This window comes from Zingiber officinale, chromosome 5B (assembly GCF_018446385.1).
Source record: "Zingiber officinale cultivar Zhangliang chromosome 5B, Zo_v1.1, whole genome shotgun sequence".
NCBI classification, from domain to species: domain Eukaryota; kingdom Viridiplantae; phylum Streptophyta; class Magnoliopsida; order Zingiberales; family Zingiberaceae; genus Zingiber; species Zingiber officinale.
In genome coordinates, this window is record NC_055995.1 from 37083285 (window position 1) to 37105708 (window position 22424).

General features: G+C 31.9%; 1 protein-coding gene across 4 annotated transcripts in view; it reads left to right on the forward strand.

Annotated features, from left to right (window-relative positions):
- Positions 1-3385: 3385 nt before the first annotated feature.
- The window catches only part of LOC121984357 (probable sodium/metabolite cotransporter BASS4, chloroplastic), a 63426-nt gene continuing 44387 nt past the window's right edge, over positions 3386-22424 (forward strand). For 3 of the 4 annotated variants that reach the window (XR_006112861.1, XR_006112862.1, XR_006112863.1), the window contains exons 1-4: positions 3387-3650; positions 6033-6138; positions 18048-18155; positions 18241-18308. Coding sequence is in view for 1 of the 4 variants with exons in the window: in XM_042537248.1 (XP_042393182.1) it covers positions 3450-3650; positions 6033-6138; positions 18048-18155; positions 18241-18308 (483 nt within the window). In the remaining 3 variants the exon portion in view is untranslated. Of the gene's footprint in view, positions 3651-6032; positions 6139-18047; positions 18156-18240; positions 18309-22424 lie in introns of all 4 variants that reach the window. The other variant, XM_042537248.1, reaches the window with a different exon arrangement.

Below are 22424 nucleotides of genomic sequence, written 5' to 3' on the forward strand. Positions count from 1 at the left end.
AACTCGATACCAAGTCCAGATACAAAATACAAATAGCGCAGAATGCAATAGTAGTGGAAAACTGATCTAGATGTGACATGGGGCTGGCAGCAGGATCCCCAAGAAAACTCCTCCATCATCTACCTATTTCCTAACAAAAGAAAAATCAGTACAACGGGTGGTGAGTGCAGATCACTCAACGGGTAATAAGACTATGATAGTGCATTGGTCGATGACGACACTGGGATGGAGGCATCACAACAAGATGTAGAGGGGGATCAGAAGAATATGGTATGCGACGGTGAGAGGAGAAGAAAAGAATAAATAAAGATAACTTTTATAATCAATAACTTAGGTTTTAATAAATTAAACTCTAAGTTGATTCCTCAATCAACTCTTATTAAATGGATATTCCAAACAAATTTTCTTTAAGCCTATTTAATTCATCCTCTTAAACGAGTCATACGACTTCCATTTAAATCCCAAATTTTTTTTAAAATTCCTGAAAAATCCAATAAGATTATTTTTCTAATAACACATATTATTTAATTATCGGATCTTATAACTATTCATACCAATAGTCATATGAAAATGTTTATGACACTCATTTAACGATCCATGAAATATTCTCATGGCGGGTCATTCAATACATATTCTCATATATATACCCATGAGTCAACTTGATATCTCATATCCATGACTTGTGAAATTAAGTTATCCATTGACTTTTATGCTAGCTTCAGCGGATTAATATTGTCCTTGTATATTAATGCTTGACTAGAAATAATTAAGAGTAGCGTTCTATACACACACACACATACACACACACACAGAATATCTCACTATCAATTCAGCTAATTGATATATTGTAGACTAGAACCTCCTACTCTAGGATATTATTATACTTATTCATTCGACACCGAACTGAAGTAAATATAATAACCAACTTTGCCTTTTATTAATAAGTAAAATATGATACAAAAGGTGCCCTTGTCAATCATCTCATAATTGGTACTAGGGCTAACAATTATTTAAAGTTTCTTGGTTATAGTAATTTTAAGACAAAAAAAATATTAGCTTCAAAATATGATTAGTATGTGTTATTCTATTATTATACGATAGTAGTGGATGATCTCATACTTGTAGATACGATGATGTCTAAGATAACCACATATATGTAGAATTGATGATGACTAAATTAAATCACTATATGTGATTCATCATAAAAACTTATTTTGTATCTTATCTAGTGTCCATAGGGATCTCATGGAGTCCCCCTCGGATGACTAGTGGCTAGCGTATAAGGTGTTACCATCATGAGGTCTGGGGTTCGAATCTCGGTATAGTCGAGATAAATGTCCCCTTTATGTGCTAGTCACTATTCCAAAGGCTAGTAGCTGCCTATAATTTACCTTCATCCTGGGATGAATTAACGGGAGCGCTGGGGACAAATGTATTCGTCTTTTTTTTTGCCATCATTATGAGGATCTTATGGAGATGGATATAATTGGTCATTAAACTTATATTATTATTATCATCCTTAAGAGAATCAATATATTTTGATACTTGTAGGTTAACCCTTAAAGAGGTTACTTATGCACTAGTTGTTTGGATATTGGTGGCCATATACAGATAAGTGATTAAACGATAAAAGACACCTTACTATTGGATAAAAGATTTTGTAAAAGGTAAAATTAGTCATCTTAACAACTTCTCTACAATTGTCTCACGCCATTAAAAAAGAATAAATCAGGAAAATGAGGTATACCATCACATGAGAAGATATTTCCATCTAACTTTGTGTAAAAGGGAACATATATCACATTGCTAATTGATTATTGACTATTTGAGCTAAATATATGCACAGTCAAAAGTAGTTGGTGTCTAGGTTTATTTAAGAGGTTGCTAAATGAATCATGATTGCATTAAATAAACGCTAAATGAATCATGATAGATAGTGTCATCAAACTAAGATTAAAAAGGTTTATTAAAAAATTAATATTTTATTAGAAAAATAATTATTCTATAAAGGATAGATAGTGTCATCAAACTATTAAAAGTGGTTAAGATCTGATATAATAGAAAAATTTTGGAATAAATATAATATGCAGTTTTATTTTTTGAATAGATAATTTTTCCAGTATGCGAGGACCATATCATTATCCTTCTGCTATATTGAATCAAATAATATCAAAACTTTTCTCGTGAGAAATGTATCTTTATTCTTCAGCTTCGCTGCGTTACAAGATTGATTTGAACTTGGACATTCAAAATTCTGACAGAAAGAGATTGGTCAACTGATGAAGCCTTGGAGACAATCTTAGGCATGGCAAATTTTTATAAGTCAAGGTTAACTTCTACTGAATATATAAGGAATTTCTGGACACGTCTTTTGACACAATTATAATTCTTCCAAAGTGGACGGAATGAAATTATCAATAGACTAATATAAAAATTTATTTAATTGGCATGGCATATTCCGCTCTTTAATGAAATTAATTTTGAAGGTTCTATTTTATAAATTTTTTTTTATTGATTATCAAAATAATTCAGAAAGTATTAATCAGACGATTAACATTTTTAAATCTGTTTCTCATTAAAAGAAAAAAATCATATGGACCACAACTAAATCTTAAACCTGAGATTTCTTGATTTTCTGTTAAAAAGTTGACCTTTTTTACTGAGGAAAAATCCTCTATAATGTGACACAATTTAAACTCCAACCTAGATGCATTGGTTATCTGAAAAAAAAAATTTATTTGAAGAATATAATGGGATAAACCAGAAAAGTTAAAGTGACATCATTTTAATAATAAGATTTTAGACGGGTATGGTTACTCTAATATATCTTTTAAGTCCATTTGTTTCATTGCATGCCTCGTCTCTATCATATGAAGGAACACCTACTTGGGAAAAAAATTTCTCATATATATATATATATATTTAATTAAGGCTGACAATATTAGACCATCTGTATCATGTTTTTCACTCCAATAATAAAATTGTCATTGCTGAATTTTCAAATATATGAATTTGCAAAGAATTTTATAATAATCTATATTGATAAATTTAAAATATTTTTTAGTATTTTAACTCGCTTCGGTTCCACTCTCAAATTTTATATTATATTAAAAAGTTTATTATTCTCATTTAATGTTTTATTTATATAAAATTCATACTTATGATTAAGGACTAAGGGAGTCCCTCAAACAATACAATAATTAAAATATGAGGTGTTATTATATTAAATTATGGGATCAAAATTTAATATATATATATCTCGCTAATAATTATTTACAATTTACTTTCTCCTTTTACCAGGGTCCAGGGCTGAGGGACAATACAAATGGGCCGGACCAATTCCTCGGGTCCAAACAGAAGCCGCTCCCGTGGAAAATGGAATTCAACCTCGTTGGCTGAACTACCTGTGCTGTACACAATTGATTCGAAGCTATCCAAAATTCCAAAAAATGGCGGTGGCCGTCGCCCTTAGGAATTTCCCTCTCCGGCCCGTGGCCACGAGTAGCTCATCTCGCTCTCGAACCTACAATTTTCCCTCTAGCTCTGCCAGCTTCTTCTCAAAATCACTATTCCCCGTCTCTTCTCCGCCGCTCTACTTAGAGCGCTCCCCTTCCCTTCGACTCCCTAGAGCTACCGGGGAATTCGATCAGGTATGCTATTTAGGGCCTATTATGTTCCCATCTTTAGGACCAGTGCACTGTCTGTATGCAAGTGGGTTCGGCTGTGGACGAGACCTGTGTTAGAGGGGTTGCGGTTGAGGGGGTAGCGATGATTGTGGCAGCGTTGAGGAACAGCGAGGGAAAAAAAAAAGGCGGTGGTCGCATGCTGGCATAGAGATAGAACTGGCGCTATCAGTAGAGGAGGTGTTATCTGTTTGCGACGAGGTTGGAAGCAGCACCGAGAGATAGAGGAGTCAGAGACGTAGGTTAAGAGCAAGAAGATATAACTCGGAGGAGGAAATAAATTGTCTTATTGCTTAGTTCATTGTTGTACAAAGTTTCCATTTTATAGTGAAGAGAATATAAACCTATTCTAATAATTCTCTTCTTTACCGGGATTACACTTTCTTATTTAACTTACCACTGTTATCTCTTTCCACCAAGACCTTTTCCTTCTTTGATTTCTCTCGAGTCTATTTCACGTATTCTGTTCTTCCACAAGCAGGTTGCTGCTTTCACTCGCAGATACTGTTTCCCTTCCTTCTCCAAGGTTGAATCCTCCCTTCCCTATATCTTTCTGCAGTTGAACTAAGTCCATAATATTTCCTGCTCCATTGATTTTGTGCTTGTCCCTGAGTACGAGGCATGCTTTGAAGAAGGGCAAACTTTGTTCGGCTGAGTGGGAGATGAACTGAGATAAAGCTGTGATATGATCCACCAGTCTTTGAGCGTCCCTAAGATTTCGAGGCGGCGACATGTTCTGAAGGGCCTGCACCTTCTTGGGTTGACTTCAATTCCCCGCTCATTGAAAATATATCCAAGGACTTTTCCGCTTTTGACCCCGAACAAACACTTGTGAGAATTTAATTTGAGACCATACTGTCTAAGAGTGCCACAAGTTTCCTCAATATCCGAGATGAGGGTCTCAACTTGTCTTGATTTAATTAGGATGTCATCCACATATACTTCAATATTCCTCCCGATTTCTGCTTAAAGACATGGTCCATAAGCCATTGATAGTGTGTGGATAGTTTGTGTGGATAGTGTGCCACTAACTCCTCCCTCCGCACTAGGCACTGGGTTTTGCTGTGTTTGGCTCTGTTCGCACAAACGCTACACTTCGTCGTCCATGTGATCTTGATCGTCGACTGCCCGATGTGGGTTGTCCTATCACTTCCGGTGGATCTTTTTGAACAACCCAATAGTTCTCCTTGGAGTGCCCAATGCAATGACAACTCTCTCAAAATTTTGACATCGCCTCAAACTTAACCTCTAAGTTGACTTGCACGCTCGTTGGAAGCATGATTGGTACTATGTCGGTCTGTTTTCCATCCATATCAACCTCAATCAATAGCCGTGCATAGGTAACTCGTTCTCTAGTGGGGGTCAACTTATTCATATACAATGGCTGCTCGATCTTCGAGCCAACAAGGCTGAGTATGAATACATGCTCGAAACAACAGTTCGTGGGTAATCCGTGTATTTGCACCCACACTGGAACAAAATGTCCGTCGTCAAATAAGAAACAGCTCGGCATCATTTTCAAGAATAATGGACTGTCATACGCGAAGTACGACCCCTTATCTATCACACGGTCATGATCCACCGCTATATCAAAGCGGAAAATTGTCCAACCGCTCTTATGCATATGGAACTTGGACGGAGTTCTCCTATGCCTGGCGACCATAGTGATTCCATCACGACCAGGATTACACCCCATGAAGCAACCCACAAGGCCGTGTGACCACGGTGAAGGTCCTAGCTGCTCCATCAATGCAGCTCCTCGCTCTTTTGCGCTGGCCGAGCAGCTGGCCAGCAGCCACCGAAGCTTGGTTGCAGCCCCTTTTCTAGAGAGAAGGTAGAGCTTCTCTCTCATTTCTTCTAGATTCTTAGGACCTTCTCTTTCTTGATAGTCTAATCACTCAAGACTATGAGGAGTGGATGTTTGGATGTCTAACAGATTCCTATTTGGCTAGTTGATCCAACACTAGGTTGCTCATCCAATATTGAGCTGAATCTGATGTATATGCCTCATGTTCCAATGGACGTTTTGAAAAGTTTCCTTAAATATTCAAAGATGACAATTCTGGAATCTGATAATTGAGTAGCAATTTCTAAGCCAACAGAATGATAGCATTATACGGAAAATATCTTTTAAGCTTTTCAAGTTCTGGCTATCGATACAAATAAAATTTAGAAATCTGAACATTTTTTGCTCTCTAGGCTTGGAGCTGTAGCCTCCCTTAATGTTTTTATGCATGTTCGAGAATTGAGAGATCAGAAGCTTGAATAATTAAAAAAGAATCTTGAGTCTTCCTTTGCCAGAAAGGCTCTTTTTCATGAATAATAATACAAGTATTCACCACATTACAGGTTGGTGGTAGAGGAAAACATAGTTTCCAGGATTCAGCTTTTCAAAAGACATCTAACTGGACCCAGCCGTTGTTGGACTTTGTCACAACCAACTTCCTTCCTCTTGGTAGATCCTTCATCATTTGTTTAATTTCTGCCTTCTATTGCTATTGATGGTTTTTCCCATATATATTTTTTGATTCTACATAATATCATTGTCAGTTCTGGTGTGTACATTTCTGATTTCTTTAAGACTGCAAAAACTATTGGAATTCGAAAGGAAAATATATAAGAGGTAGATTGCATTATTAGAACTCAGTAGTGATATTTTTGAAGAAAGAACAAAAGAGTCCTCAGGTTTTGTTCTTTAGCAATAAGCTAATGGTGTTATGGTTATACTTATTTTGAGTATAGAATTTTTTGGTAGTTGCTTTTGTTTGGATGTAGGTAAGTGGAAAATAATTTATCTCTAATCATTGTCAACATACATGAAGATTATTTTAATTTTATTATTATTATTTATTATAATATGGAGGATCAATCCCAAATTTGAAAATATTGCAATTCAAATTCTCTCGTAAACGACTCCTTCAGTGGCTTTGAAAGAAATTGATCAACTTTCTCCATCATTCATACAAAAGTGTGAAATTGTCTTTCTTATGTCGCTTGGAGAAGATTGTCTACATTCATTATAATATGCGTCCTCAAGTAAAAGCTATAACAAAAGAGAAAGAATAACAAAATATAGACCTATTTGATATTGGATTCGTCCCTAATGAGGTTGATCCAATGACGATTACTTGTTGAAATAGGAGATTCACCACGACTATCTAAATTTCTTACCTAGCAAATTAAAAAATGTGCAAACTAGAGATTGTGAGGAAGATAATGATGATTAAGTTTTAACTAAGAATTTTTATTGTTTAGAGGATCGCTACTTTGGCTTTAGACTTGTAGAGTAAGATCATCAAGTTGCTTGAACTTGTTTTGTCGTTGCAAGATTAGCAAAGGAGGGATAGAGTTAGTATTTTATATAACTTCTTTTACTATAATTATTATTGGCTAACTAATAATAAAACATAAATATAATTATTTATAGCTTTTTATTGACTAATCCTAACATCTTAACTTGGGAATTATCAAGTCATGTACAAAGTAATAAATAATAATTAAGGTATAAATTAGAACTATGATTAATTAATAAGTGTTAATTGAATTGTAAGATACAACTAACTTTAATATTAATTTAATATTAATTCAATATTAGTACTTGTTTAGAATTATATATTTTAATTATTTAAGAATCTTATGTGAATTATTTGTAGTAATTAAGATAATAACTTTATATAAATCTCATATGTCAATATTATTAAAATATCAACATTTTTAAAGTAATTTTAACAATAATTTTTTTATAAACTACTATTCGAAGAACAATTTATGCACACTCAGAAGTCGACCTCAAAATATTTATCTCTAGTGGGAATTAGTTGTTCCTCTAATTTACTATGCGCCACATCTGTAAGGTATAAAGATGCCTATCTTTTAGTATATATTAGTAAAACATAAATCTGTTAGTATTGTCATTTAATTGATGTATTAGTATTATTAATATTTTGATCTTGCATATAATTATTGTGTTTAACGTGCCTAGTTTTTCTTATTATTATTTGTTTACATTTTCTTTCATAACATTTCATATAAATACAAATGTGGACGCCACTTACACATACTACCATAGTGGGTTCTCAATTCAACGAAGTTACATAAATGATTCTTAAAACTCAAATAATGCGGAAACTAAGTTGGAAGGTCTTCAGGTTATACTGCCATTTTCCCGAGCTGGCTCACTGGTCAATGCTTCTTGTCTCATTCGTCCCATTGTCTGCAAAAAGGTTAAAATATGTGAGTCGAGAGACTCAGCATATTTAAAACGGTGTTATGCAATAGTTAGCGCCTATAATTTAGTGTACTAAAGGGAACCACATTCTAGGTAACTGGGGACCTTTCTACTAACATACCATGAACTTAAGCATAGGCATCAACAAAAGCATGAGAGCATAAACATAAGCATGTAAATGAACTAGGCATAATATTAGACTTATCATGGGTATGTCCATAAGCCAGCGTTCGAAATATCGCCCTAGGCGGCCGCCTAGGTGCGACGGCAAACCGCGCCGGAAACCAGCCAGGCGGGTGACCTAGGCGGTCCTCGGCGGCCCACACTGGGCTTCGGCGACCCTCGCGGGCTTAGGCGGGCTCGGCGGGCCTCGATATTTTTAGCATATTTTTAGGCTTTTAATACTAAATCCTAATTTGCACAAGGCTTTTCGACTTCTCTCATCGCCGACTCTTCGTCTTCTCTCATCACGGCTTCGGCTTCGTAGCTTTCGATAAGTTTGTATTTTTGTTTCTCTTAATTTGTTTTGTTTCTGTTATTTTTTTTTGTTTCTCCTCATGATTCGTCATCGCGGCAACTCTCCGACGGCGCCAAACGTGCCGTGGGGTGCTCAGCGTCGCTGGAAGCGTCGTCGGACGCGTCCGGCCTGTTCGGCGAACTCCGGTGTCGCTTCCAGGGCGCTGGTAGCGTCGCGATGCTTTCGACGGCATCGGAAGCTTTCCACGACGCTACCGGCGCCGCTGGAAGCAATGCCGGACTTCGCTGGACGCACCAAAGACGCTTCCGGCGGCGCTGGATGCCTCCCGCAAGGCGTCCGGTGGCGTCTGCACCGTCGCTGCGAGTTTTCTCGTTTTTACTGTGCATAGTTTTTTTAGGATTTAATAAAATAAAACAATTCCTAATTGGGATAATTTCAATAATAGATTTCATAAAGCTTAATTAAATTATCCCAATTATATATATTTAAAATTTTTAATTTTTATAATAAATATTATTAATTTTTATAAAACAAATTTAAATATATAAAAATTATATATAAAATTCTAATAAACATAATTAATTTATATAATCAGATTTAAATATATAAATAATATATTTAAAATTAAATTTTTTAATAAATATTATTAATTTAGATAACAGATTTAAAAATTATATTTAAAATTTAAAAATTATATTTAAAATTTAAAAATTTCTAATAAATATTATCGGTTATCAGATTTAAAAATATAAAAATTATATTTAAAATTTTAAAAAATTCTAATATATATTAATATTATTAATTTATATAAATCAGATTTTTTAAATATATAAATAATATATTTAAAATTAAATTTTTTAATAAATATTATTAATTTAGATAACAGATTTAAAAATTATATTTGAAATTTAAAAATTTCTAATAAATATTACCGGTTATCAGATTTAAAAATATAAAAATTATATTTAAAATTTAAAAAAATTCTAATATATATTAATATTATTAATGTATATAAATCAGATTTTTAAATTTTATATATTTAAAAAAATTCTAATATATATTAATATTATTAATTTATATAAATCAGATTTTTTAAATATATAAATAATATATTTAAAATTAAATTTTTTAATAAATATTATTAATTTAGATAACAGATTTAAAAATTATATTTGAAATTTAAAAATTTCTAATAAATATTATCGGTTATCAGATTTAAAAATATAAAAATTATATTTAAAATTTAAAAAAATTCTAATATATATTAATATTATTAATGTATATAAATCAGATTTTTAAATTTTATATATTATTAATTTATATTAATCAGATTTATAAAAATTAAAATTATATTAAAATTTAAAAAATTCTAATAAATATTAATATATTATTAATTTATATTAATCAGATTTATAAATATTAAAATTATATTAAAAGTTAAAAAACTCTAATAAATATTATTAATTTACATAAATCAGTTTTAAAAATATAAAAATTAAATTCAAATTTAAAAAATTCCAATAAATATTATTAATTTATATAAAACAGATTTAAAAATATAAAAAAATATATTTAAAATATATATTTTTAAATAAATATCTAATAAATTTTATTAATCAGATTAAGATATATAAAAAAAATTCTCAGACTTGTTAATATTATATTTTGTATCATATGGACCGTATGGTATAATTTAATTTTATTATCATATTAGGTTGTTATATATAATTTTTTCAGGTTATCTGTTATTATAATGGCAAGCAATCCATTTTCGACAGCGTCTGTCACTCAACCCGAATCCGGGATTCTTAGAAGAAAGTCAAATGACATCGGATGGGAGTTTGAGATATTGATTGATCCTAAGAACCTCGACAAAATTAAATGCAAGTTATGTGGAAAAATAATGTCGGGAGGAGTGTATAGGATCAAGGAGCACATTGGAAATATATCTAGAAATGTATCTAGTTGTTGAAAAGTATCTCAAGAAGACAAAAATAAGTGCAAACAGGCTATTTTAGAAGGGAGAAACAGAAAGAAGAACAAAATAATGGAAGAACAAAGTTGTAGAGTAGAGGTGACTATTTCTTTAGACGAAGAAGAAAGTCTTGAAATTGAAGGGATGGATGGAATTAAAAAACCTCTTCCACTTGGCCCCATGGATAGATATGCATCAGTAATTGCTCAGAAAATGTAACTTCAAGTGGGAGTAAAGTGCTTCGCCAAAAAAATATAAATGAAGCTCTTTTCAAAGAGAGAACTTAACAAGTTTAACAATATGGTGGAGATGGGTTCATGAAAATGGAATCTTATTCAATGTTGTTGATAATGATAGCTTCAAGTAACTAATGGAGGTTGTGGGTCAATTTGGACTAGGATTCAAACCTCCAACTCAATATCAGCTTAGGGAGCCACTGTTGAAAGCCGAAGTTGAAAGAACAAAACAATTACTGAAGAAACATGAAGAAGAATGGGCAAAGAATGGATGCATCGATCATGACAGATGCATGGAGTGATAGAAAAAGAAGAAGCATCTTAAATTTGTGTGTTAATTGCAAGAAGGGTACTACATTTTTAGAGTCTAAGGAGTCTTCAGACGAGACGCATACAACTGAACTTATTTTTGAATATGTTGACAACTGTGTTAAACAAGTAGGAGCTCAGAATATTGTTTAGATTGTAACAGACAATGGCACCAACAATATGGCTGCAGCTAAATTGATGAGAAAAAAGCGACTTGGGATTTTTTGGAGTTCATGTGCAACTCACACGGTTAATCTCATGCTTGAAAGTATTGGTAAACTTCTACGATATAAAAAGGTTTTATTGAGCAAGCCAAGTCTTTTACTATTTTTATCTATGCTCACCATAAGACTTTGTCATTGATGAGGAATTTCATGAAGAAGAGAGATATAGTTCGACCAGGAGTTACCAGGTTTGCATCAAATTTCCTCACATTGCAAAGTTTGATTAAAAAAAAAGCTAGTTTAAGGGCAATGTTTACAAGTGATATGTGGGAGAAATATAAATGGTCAAAAACAAACAAAGGAAAATTGACTTACTCTATAGTAATGAGCATGAGTTTTTGGAATGGTGTGACACTTTGTTTGAAAATATTTGCTCCTTTGGTAAGAGTTCTTCGATTGGTAGATGGAGATAGAAAACCATCGATGGAGTTTCTATATGGGGAACTTCTTCAAGCTAAAGAAGATATTAAGGTAGCTCTGAACAACGTGGAATCAAATTATCAGCCTATCTTAGTCATTATTAGTCAAAAATGAAAGATACATTTGATACACCATTGCATACCATTGCCTTTTTGTTGAATCCCTATTTTTACTATAAAGATAGTTCTATTGCTCTTTATGAGGAGGTCGCGACGGGGATATTTGAATGCATGGAAATTTTGCATGCCAATGAGTTAGATCTACAAGATACAATTATTAACAAGGAATTTGCAAAATACAGAGATAAGACTGGGTTATTTGGAAAAACATTGGCTACAAAAATATGTGAAAAAAATGATGATACATTTGGTCCATGTGCATGGTGGAGTACATACGGTGCTCACACACCCAACTTACTAAGGGGGGCATTGAGGATACTTTCATTAACTACAAGTTCATCTGGGTGTGAAAGAAATTGGAGTACATTTGAAGGGGTAAGTTTAAACTTTCAGTCTTTAATTAAAGTAGCTATAATTGTTAACGTTTATATTCATGTACTAACTATAATATTTACTTTCTCTCTTTTTCTAAATTTATACAAAGAAAAGAAATAGGTTGGATGCCAACAGGTTGAACAATCTAGTATTTATCCAATTTAATGCTAGATTGTTGAACAAACAAAAAAGAGAAAAAGAAAGGAATGTCGATGCCCTTCTTGCAAAAGATGCTTCAAATGCACAAGATTGGATTGTGGATGGTGGTAAAGATAATAAAATTGAACTAGGTTCCGGGCTCACTTGGCAAATGGTTGATGAAGCAAGTGGAGCAGATGAAAATCTGCAACCCCGAAGAAGCTCTAGAGTGAGAGAATTTCATGAAGATGATTTTGCATCTGAAGAAGAAGAGGAGGATCTCAATAATGATATTGAGTTTGTGTCCGATGAAGAACAAGTTATTGAAAATTATGGAGAAGAAGTAGAATAAATATGAGTCTATAAGATGTTATTAGTTGTGTAATTTTGAACTCATTTTATTAAGGCGTGACTTATGTTATTCAACAATTATATTTCATTATTTTGCTTAGTGGTTCACAATGATGTAATCTTGAATTGAACTCTTGCTACTATTTCCTAATGTTTTCCACCACTAAAGTTGTTTTAACTTATAACAAAGTTTTAAAATTCGAGTTGGATATATGTTCTACTGTTTATTACATGATTATGATAACTTATCGTATGTTCTACTGTTCAACTATTTTTTTTGCTCGTAATTACTGAGTCTATTATATTTCCTTTGCACAAAACTGTTAATTTTCTTTTCTAGTTTTTCATTTTTTGGTATTGGAAATTATGCATTTATTTCAGCACACATTTTTAGATCTCCATGCTATGAAACTATTTAAGACAACATTTAGATTTGCATATGACATTCTCCACAGTCCACATAAAACAAGGGATACCGAAGAATCTGCTTAGCGGCGCCTAGTCCCCGCCTAGGCACCAGCGCCTAGCGAATTTTAGAACCTTTTCATATGCATCGACATAAGCATACTTACAAGGCATCAACACACATAAGAATAGACTTAATGAGCATCTACATAAACATAAACGTAAGCAAGAATAGACTTAATCATGAACATCAATGTGTAAATAAGCTAAACATGAAAATGAACATAACTACATAGGGTTAGTGAGCTCCCGGGCTAAGGACACTGGCCATAACCCCCGTCCCATTCATGAATACCAAGTTACGTAATTATATGGTTATCACCATCATGTTTCTAAAAAGAATCATAAATTGTAAAATCTTTTTAAGGCAAGGTTGGATCGTTGACGGTAAGTAGCTATCATCATATGGTCGATTGATCAATCTTAGCTATAAAACCATGGTACCAGGCGGCGAGACATCAACAACCACTTTTCAATTACTTTGCCTTAGTCTATAGTTGGCAGGGTCTCCAGCAACCCTTTTATTACTGGGCCGTGGTGGAAATCTGGTGTTGGGCTGGCCCGTAAATGGGTGTTCCTTTGGGCCCTTTTTCCTTACAGTATTTCTATCAAAATCATTATCATTTTGTCAAGTCAACTTACTCGATATTGGACTCCTTCTGATGCCTTTTCCCATAAACGAGCTCCCTCTGGGACTTTTTCCCTCATGGTATCCTCATTAAATCTTCTTCATTATCATTATCACTTTGTTACAATCAATTTACCCAATATTGGGCTCCTCTGGGGCCTTTTCCCGTAAACGAGCTTCCTCTGAAGTCTTTTCCCTCACGGTATCCACATTAAATCTTTATCATTACCATAATTATCTTCATAGCATGTTTAATCCTAATGATTCGCAAACTTAACATGTAACCTATAAATGTTATCATGATAAGATGTAGGAAGAAACATAAACATATACTACCTAAACTTAGAATTCCATAATTTACCTCTAACACATTAAGGTATCATAATCAGCATAAGTAGAACATGAATATAAACTTAAGCACAAGAGTGCAAATTCATAACACAAGCTTAAGCATAGACGTGTGCATCGACATAGCATGAGCATGCATAGCGCAACTCAGACATGACATAATCATAAACCTAAATGTAAGCATGCAAATTCATATCATAAGCTTAAGTATAGACTTGTGCATCAACATAGCATGAGCATGCATAGCAACTTAGACATGGTATAATCATAAACCTAAATGTAAGCATGCAAATTCATATCATAAGATTAAGCATAGACTTGTGCATCAACATAGCATGAGTATGCATAGCAACTTAAACATGGCATAATCATAAACCTAAACGTAAGCATGCAAATTCATATAATACCTATGGCCTACTAAACTATCATGATGTGAAGCAAGAGTAAGCACAAGCACACTAAGCAAATTCCAAAACTTATAAATTTATAGGAGCTAACATGGTATCACCTTCTTAAACATAAAAGAGCATAAGGAGCTATTAAATCTAAAACCTACAAATTATACAATATCTCTAGAGCATCAAGGACAGAAAGCCAGTATAAGGATCTAAACATGATTGTAAGGAAAAGACATGATTTATTGCTTAACTTGTTGAACCCCAAGGATCCTAAACTTGCGTCCCGTTAATGAGTTAATAAGGTTATTGATTTCCTAACATTTTTCATGATGCAAACCGAAATTTAAGCTATAACATGTGATATTAAACAACTAGCATGTCAACGACATCATTCAATGGCCTTACTAACATGAAATATGAAGATCCCCACATATTTTTACAGTATTTAAGTAACCATAAATTTTGATGAAACATCCTAAAATATTCTCTATACAATAATCATGAGTTCCATAATTTTAAGCGTCATTGTATGCGTCAATAAAATGAAGAAACTACATAAAATGTTAAAACTACAAACAAGGATCTGATTTAATGAAGAAGGAAGAATCCTAACGTTTTCACCGGTGATTAAATGACATTAAATTCAGATTTAATTGCCTAAATGTTCTCCATATAGTAACCATGAATTCTCTAATTTAAGGGTCATTATATGCGTCAATAGAATGAAGAAACTATATGAAATGTTAAAATAACAAACAATGTTCTGATTTCATGAAGTATGAAGGAACCTAACATTTTCACCAGCAATTAAATGACATTAAATTCAGATTTAATTCACCTAAATGTTCTTCATAAAGTAACCATGAGTTCTCTAATTTTTAGAGTCATTATATGCATCAAAAGAATGAAGAAACTACATGAAATGTTAAAACAACAAACAATATTCTGATTTCATGAAGTATGAATGAACCTAACATTTTCACCAGCAATAAAATGACATTAAATTTAGATTTAATTCACCTAAATGTTCTCTATACAGTAACCATGAGTTCTCTAATTTTAGGGGTCGTTGTATGAATCAAAAGAATGAAGAAACTACATGAAATGTTAAAACTACAAACAATGGTTTGATTGCATGAGGTATGATGTATCCTAATGTTTTCACTAGTAGTTAAATGGTGTTAAATTCATATTAATTCACCAAAACATTCTCTATACATGTCCCTTAATTTTACATATTATAAGAAAGATTTTAAGCACCTAGAAGACCAAGAACATGCATAAACTTGTAAAGTAGAAGCATGATGGACAACCATAGCTTTAAAATTTAGTGAGAAAACTATCCCTTCAAGAAATCCGAAATCCTCTATTCATGCAAACCATTCGAAGCTTAGGAAAGGAACATAAACTAGGGAATCATTCTTAAAATAAACAGCCATAAAAATCAATCTATAAACCCGAAGTGCACTAATTATTGCAACTAACTACAACATAATGTAAGTAGGGAGCATGCCTTTGAATCTTTAGCTATTACCCCCACTTCTTGTCTTCCTTTGGAGCTATGGAACCAGTGGAACTTGGTGAGGGTGAGGGGCTTGGGGCCAGCGGAAATCAAAAAGATAAGGTGGAGTTTTATATGAGTGTTTTATATAAGGTGGGAGTATTACGACTTGTTCTAAATCTTATCCAATAAATCATGTAAGTTTTCATACTAGATAGATTTTATAAATGCTAAGTCTTATATATTTTTTTTACATGTTATACATGTTATGTATATATCTATATTCATCCTTTATTTAATTTTATGTACACAATATAAATTTAATACTTGACTTCTATATTGATTAGATATAAAATTTTATAAGTCTAATAGTTTTATACATATTTATATCCTACTATTTTTTTTTAATATAATTGATTAATAAATTTGTAATTAAATCTAAATTATTCTTAATTGAGCAATTGAGTTTTAAAGAGATGGAGCTTAGGACTTTGTCTAAATTTTATCCATTAAGTCATATAAATTTTATTATACTTAGTCATAAAAATTTATATTCATATGTTATATAAATTTTTATCTACCTATCAAGTCTTATAACTTTTATAATGCTAAGTCTTGTATAATTTATTTTTATTATATATATAAAAATTTATATCCCCATGTTTTATAAATTTTTATTTACACACAAAGTCTTTATAATTTTTATTCATAATAAAAATTTATTATGAATTAGGTTATATAAATTTTTATATATTTACTAAATCATATAAATTTATATAAAAATTTATATACATGGATTATATAAATTTTTATATACACATTTGTTTTTTAATTATTTTATATATTTATATTCAAATTCCATAAATATAAACTAACTTAATTAATTAAATTTAACTAACTACATCTATTTAAATTAAATAAATTCTTAATTAAATATGAAATAATCAAATAAATTCTCTTAATTAAATATATTCTGAATTCTAATTAAATTACAATTAATCTAATAAATCTACTTAATTAAATAGATCCAAATTCTAATTAAATTGCAATTAATTCAATAAATATCCTTAATTAAATAAATTTGAATTCTAATTAAATTATAATTTAATCGAATAGATCCTCTTAATTAAATAAGTAGTTTTGGACACTATATTGTGTGTTAATATTCTTTAATTAATAATATTAGTTAAGTAATAATATTATATAGCTTATAGTAAATCAACATGTAGTCAATAAATTATTAAATAAATCTAAGTATGTATTGATTAACTTGAAGTAAATAATAATAATTTTTTTTGTAATTTATACTTGAATAGTTAAATAGCCGACTCCACCTACTTGGATAAAGCTTGATAGTTATTGTTGTATGCTTGAATAGTTAAATCAATTATATATATTATAGACAAATTTAACCATCAAATTAGTTATATTTAATTACCACATCTTTTAAAAGTTAACCACTAAGTAATTGTATTCATATTATTGACTGGAAGAGGATTTAAGTAGAGCTAGTTCAAAATCATCTTGGCTTGCTTTGGCAAAAGTACCAAAATCGTATCATCAAGTTGAACATGAACGTATGTGCCTGAATGATACTGTTAACCTTGACCAAGCTTATGTTATTCCTCTTTAATGTAATAAAAAATAGATTTATTAATTTGAATATTATTAGAGATATAGTTTCACCCGAAATAGTGGGGACAAACATGGTTTGATGATGGTCTCGTTATCCTTCACCAAACTAGTTTATGAGCTGTTCTAGAAATCCATTTTGTTGAATGATACAAACATCAAAAAATGCAACTTAATTCATGATGAAATTAGTCCTTTTTTTGCATGCTCATAACCATATATCAGTACTAATTCTCCGATATTTTGGTTCTTAACCAGATGTTATTAATACTTCTAAGACATTTTGGTTCCTCCTACATATAGATAGCATTTTAGATGATCTATAGTTCTGTTTTAACTTATTGAGTGTTTTCTGGTTTTGCTGTAATCTCCTTCAGTTATTGGATGCATATGGTTGAATCTTGTCTTTTTGTTGCTGTATCACTTCCTACATGCCCATGCATTAATTTCTCTTTTAATTTGGTAATACAACATTCCATTTTGAATTACATCTATAAAAAACAGTCACTCTAATTCTTTCTCCTTTCTTCTTTCTACAGCTCTTCTAAGTGGGATAGCTCTTGGACTTGCAAATCCAACTCTTGGCTGTGTTGCACACAAGTTCTCGTTGTCCAAATTTAGTACTTTTGGTATATTTTTTCTTTCGGGTGAGCTGCAAATAATGGAGATTGTCCTTATTTCTACTAAGCTAGTTAGAGAGTGTGCTTCTTGAAAACCTTCTTTGTAATGCAGGGATTATGTTGCGCAGTAGAGAGCTTGGTGCAGCTGTAGAAGCTTGGCCTGTAGGGCTTTTTGGTCTAGTATGATCTCATTTTGCTTCATTGTATTATACATAAGGTTCTTGCTTGATTTTATCAGAATATTATGTATTAATTTATAAGAAGCTAATAGAAACAACCTTTTGTTATCATCCTCTCATTAGATAGTTATGCGCTTGTGAAATGGGTTAGTACTAAATATAATTTGTACTTTCATCTTAGACAAGTTTATCATGTCTTTCATTTATTTGTTGAAGGCTCAAAATATTATTTTATGTGACCATGGCGAAGTTTTGATCACTAGCATCACTTTAAATCATTCTAAGATCTAACTTAAATGAGTTTTGATCTATAGGACTCTGCATACTTACCTCGAAACGTAAGCCTATAACAATTAAAAAGTCCATTGAATTAAAATTTTAGAGCAACAAATTACAACATAATAACAAACTTCTCAACTTATAATTATACTGTCGTAATAGCAAAATGAGTGTCATGAATATGATGAGAATGTATTGGTTGTGTGGTATCCTACTGAGATAATCTTATAGTTTTCGTGATCCAACAACAACAACAAAAATCACTACCAAATCTTCTCTTACTTAGTGAGGTCGACTATATGGATTCTCCAACACCATTAGAATCTATCCTCTACCATATCATCATATATATTTAAATAAATTTTATCCTATTTTATTATTGTTAATCAAGTCTTTTTTTTTCTCGTTTAATGTGCACATTTGACATAGTTTTAGATCACCTAATTGGTGTATTTATTAGTTGTCTAATTAGATATCTATACCATCTATGCGTCTCTCGAAATTTCCTTCAATTGGCGTAACATCGACTTTCTCTCTAATATTCTTATTTATTATTCTATTAATCTTTATATGTCCTCACATCCACCTTAACATTATCATCTTGATGTCTCTCACCTTCTACTTATGTGCTTGAGTTATAGCTCAACTATAGATTAAAATCTCGTGCCATACCATGCAATCAGACGAAACATTTTGTTCCTCCCACTGACTGACACTAACACGAGGCCCTGCGACAGGCACGGAGGAGTTGCGCGAGCCTCAGGCCTTGGTGGAGGTGTCGTGCGAGCCCCGCGACCTCCGCTAAGGCATTACACGAGCCCTGCGATCGTCGTAGAGGCGATCATCGCAGGCGTTACACGAGCCTTAAGGTCGTCGCGGAGGTGTCAAGGCTGACAGGAGGTTTTTTTTCGCACGAGAGAAATTTTAATTTCTTATATTAATAATTTCAATCAACTCTTAACTATACCAGAGATAATCTAAATAGGATTAATTAAACGCTAATAAAATTATCTCATTATTTCATTAATTTATTATTTATTATTTTCTTATTTAAAAATGTTTATGATTTTTTTATATTTTTAGTTAATATATTTTATATTTAAAATTATATCAAAACTATATCGGCACGACACGATACGGTATCGAAACCATATTGCCCGATCATAAACTGAAACTCTGATACGACTGAAAATTTTAAATCATGAGCCCAACCTTCATCTCCTATAACATAGTTTAATTGCCGTTTTGTAAAATTTCCCTTGAGTTTTATTAGTACTTTGCAATTAACAAAAAACACCATCTCTTCTATTTCAACCATTCAATTTGTATTCTGTGCAAGATATTTTTCTCAACTCCTTCGTCCTTTTGTAAAAACATTCCTAAATACTTAAAGCTCTCTTAGTTTCTCATCTTTTCTTAACAATTATCATACTACGCCTAATATTACTAAACTCAAATTCCATATATTCTATTTTTATTCTACTAAGCCTAAATCTTTTCATTTATATTGTTTTATGATAATATCAGAGTGTAGCATTTACTCCTTCACGTGTCTTATCTACAAAAATAACATTGTTTAGAAAGATGTACTATAGTAACATATCTCATGACTAGTGTAAAAAAAAAAAGCACTTGAGCTAATCTTCGACGTAATTCCATCTTTTTAGAGAATGCTTTGGTTAATTCGTCTGAAGTTTTTACTCTTGTCTTTACATCCTCATACTTATTCTTAATTATTTCAATATACTCTACACTAGTACCTTTCTTTTTTAGAATTCTCTATATATTTTTTCTTGGAACTTCATCATAATTTTTTTCTAAGTCGACAAATAACATGTGTAAGTCTTGCTTCTTTTCCTGATTGTTTGAGGAGATATATAATTTCTATTATCGACCTTCTAGCTTGAATCCAAATAGATTTCTTGTTACCGTCGTCTCCTTAATTTTTTATTACTTGTCCTAATATTTTATGTTATGACTCATTAGTTTAATACTCTAATAATTCGCACAATTTTGTATGTTTTTTTTTTTTTTTATTATAAAGGGGACTAGACTACTAACTCTCCATTGATGAGATATTTTTTTCATTTTTAATATCAAGTTGGATAACTTAATAAGCAATTCAATATCCTGATTTCCTAAGCACTTTCATACCTTTATCATAATATCATATGGCCCTACCATTTTTTTTTTCATTTTACATCCAGTTAAAGTCTTCTATACTTTTAAATTTTAAATTTTTTGATAAAAACTTAAATTTCTATATTCTTTTGACTTACTTAAATTACCTAAGTTAAGTTAGTCACGTAAATCTTTATTAAAAAATTAAGGAAAATACTTTTTCCATTGGTCTTTTATTTTCTTATCATTTGCAAGTACCTTATTGCAATTATCTTTATTAATCTTATTGGGGGTTAGATCTCTTATTTTCCTCTCTCACTTTAGCTATACTAAAGTATCCCTTCCCCTTCTTTTGTATTTAACAGTAGGTATAAACATTTAAAAATTTTATTCTTGACTTCACTCACTGCTTTCTTTGCCTCTTTCTTAGCTATTCCATACTTTTTAAAGTTTCTTCATTGTTACAAGTGTACAATAACTTATAGGCAAGTCATTTTTCCGTCATTTTTTCCTATACTTTCTCGTTCCATCACGAAGATTTTTTACTTGGCGGTGCACGTTTTTTTTTTGACTCACCTAGTATGTTCTTGACCATTATTTTCAAATTTAATATTATCTTTCCTTTGTTGTATCGAGTCGCCATGTGTTACTTGACTCCTACCCTTTCCTTAAACGCATGCTACTTCCCGTCTTTGAACTTTCACCACTTGATAATAGATAGAAGCCGTGCACGTTTTTCTTCTATTGGAGCAAAAGGTGATAACGCTCACCCCAGGTGCCTAGTATTGCTGGCCCTCAGCTAGATATAGGCAGGTAAATCACGGGGGGCATTTTGCCCTAGCATAGCGACCCTTTGCATTGGGGAGGTCAGACACCTGAAGGGGAATTGACCGCAAGACCTATTGGAGCAACCACGCTTGTAGTTACAAACTGTGTTCACTTGTAGGGGGTAACAATTGGTCAAAAATGAAATGTTTTTCTTCTATTGATACTTTGTTTGAGGCGTATATCTAACACTACTAACTTATATTGGTAGTTAAGTTTTTTTTAGAGATGATTTTCAATTTTTATAAATCTTTCTATCATTCTTCTTAATCATAAAAAAAAGTCAATTTGTGACTTATTATTCTTTTTTAAAACATAACCAAGTGTTTTTTTTCTTGAAAAACATAGTAGGTATTATAAGTTCACATGTTATTGCAAAATTCAATATATTTTTCCTTCATTTCTTGTTCCAAAATCATAATCTATATGCACCTTATTATATTTTTTATTTCTTACTCTACATGCTCATATAGATTTCTTCCTTCTGATATGGGTAATGGAGCGGCCTGGCAAATGAAGCAAGGGTCATGGTCGAGAAAGATAGGAGGGGTATATAGCTTGGTGAATGTATGAGTAATAGGATGAGGAACGACCAAATAAAAGCCTTTTTGCACGGGCTCGGTCAGGCAAAGCCTGACCAACGTAAAGGTATTTAACCTTATATATAACTTTTAGTATATTATCGGTGGAATGAAGGCCGAGCGAGCAGTAATATGCTTACAGGCGCTCGGTCAGGCAAAAGCCTAACCGGGCATAAAGGTATTTAGCCTTATATATAACTTTTAGTATATTATCGGTCGAATGAAGGCTGAGTGAGTACTAATATGCTTACAGGCGCTCGGTTAGGCAAAACCCGACCGAGCGTAAAGGTATTTGACCTTATAAAACTTTT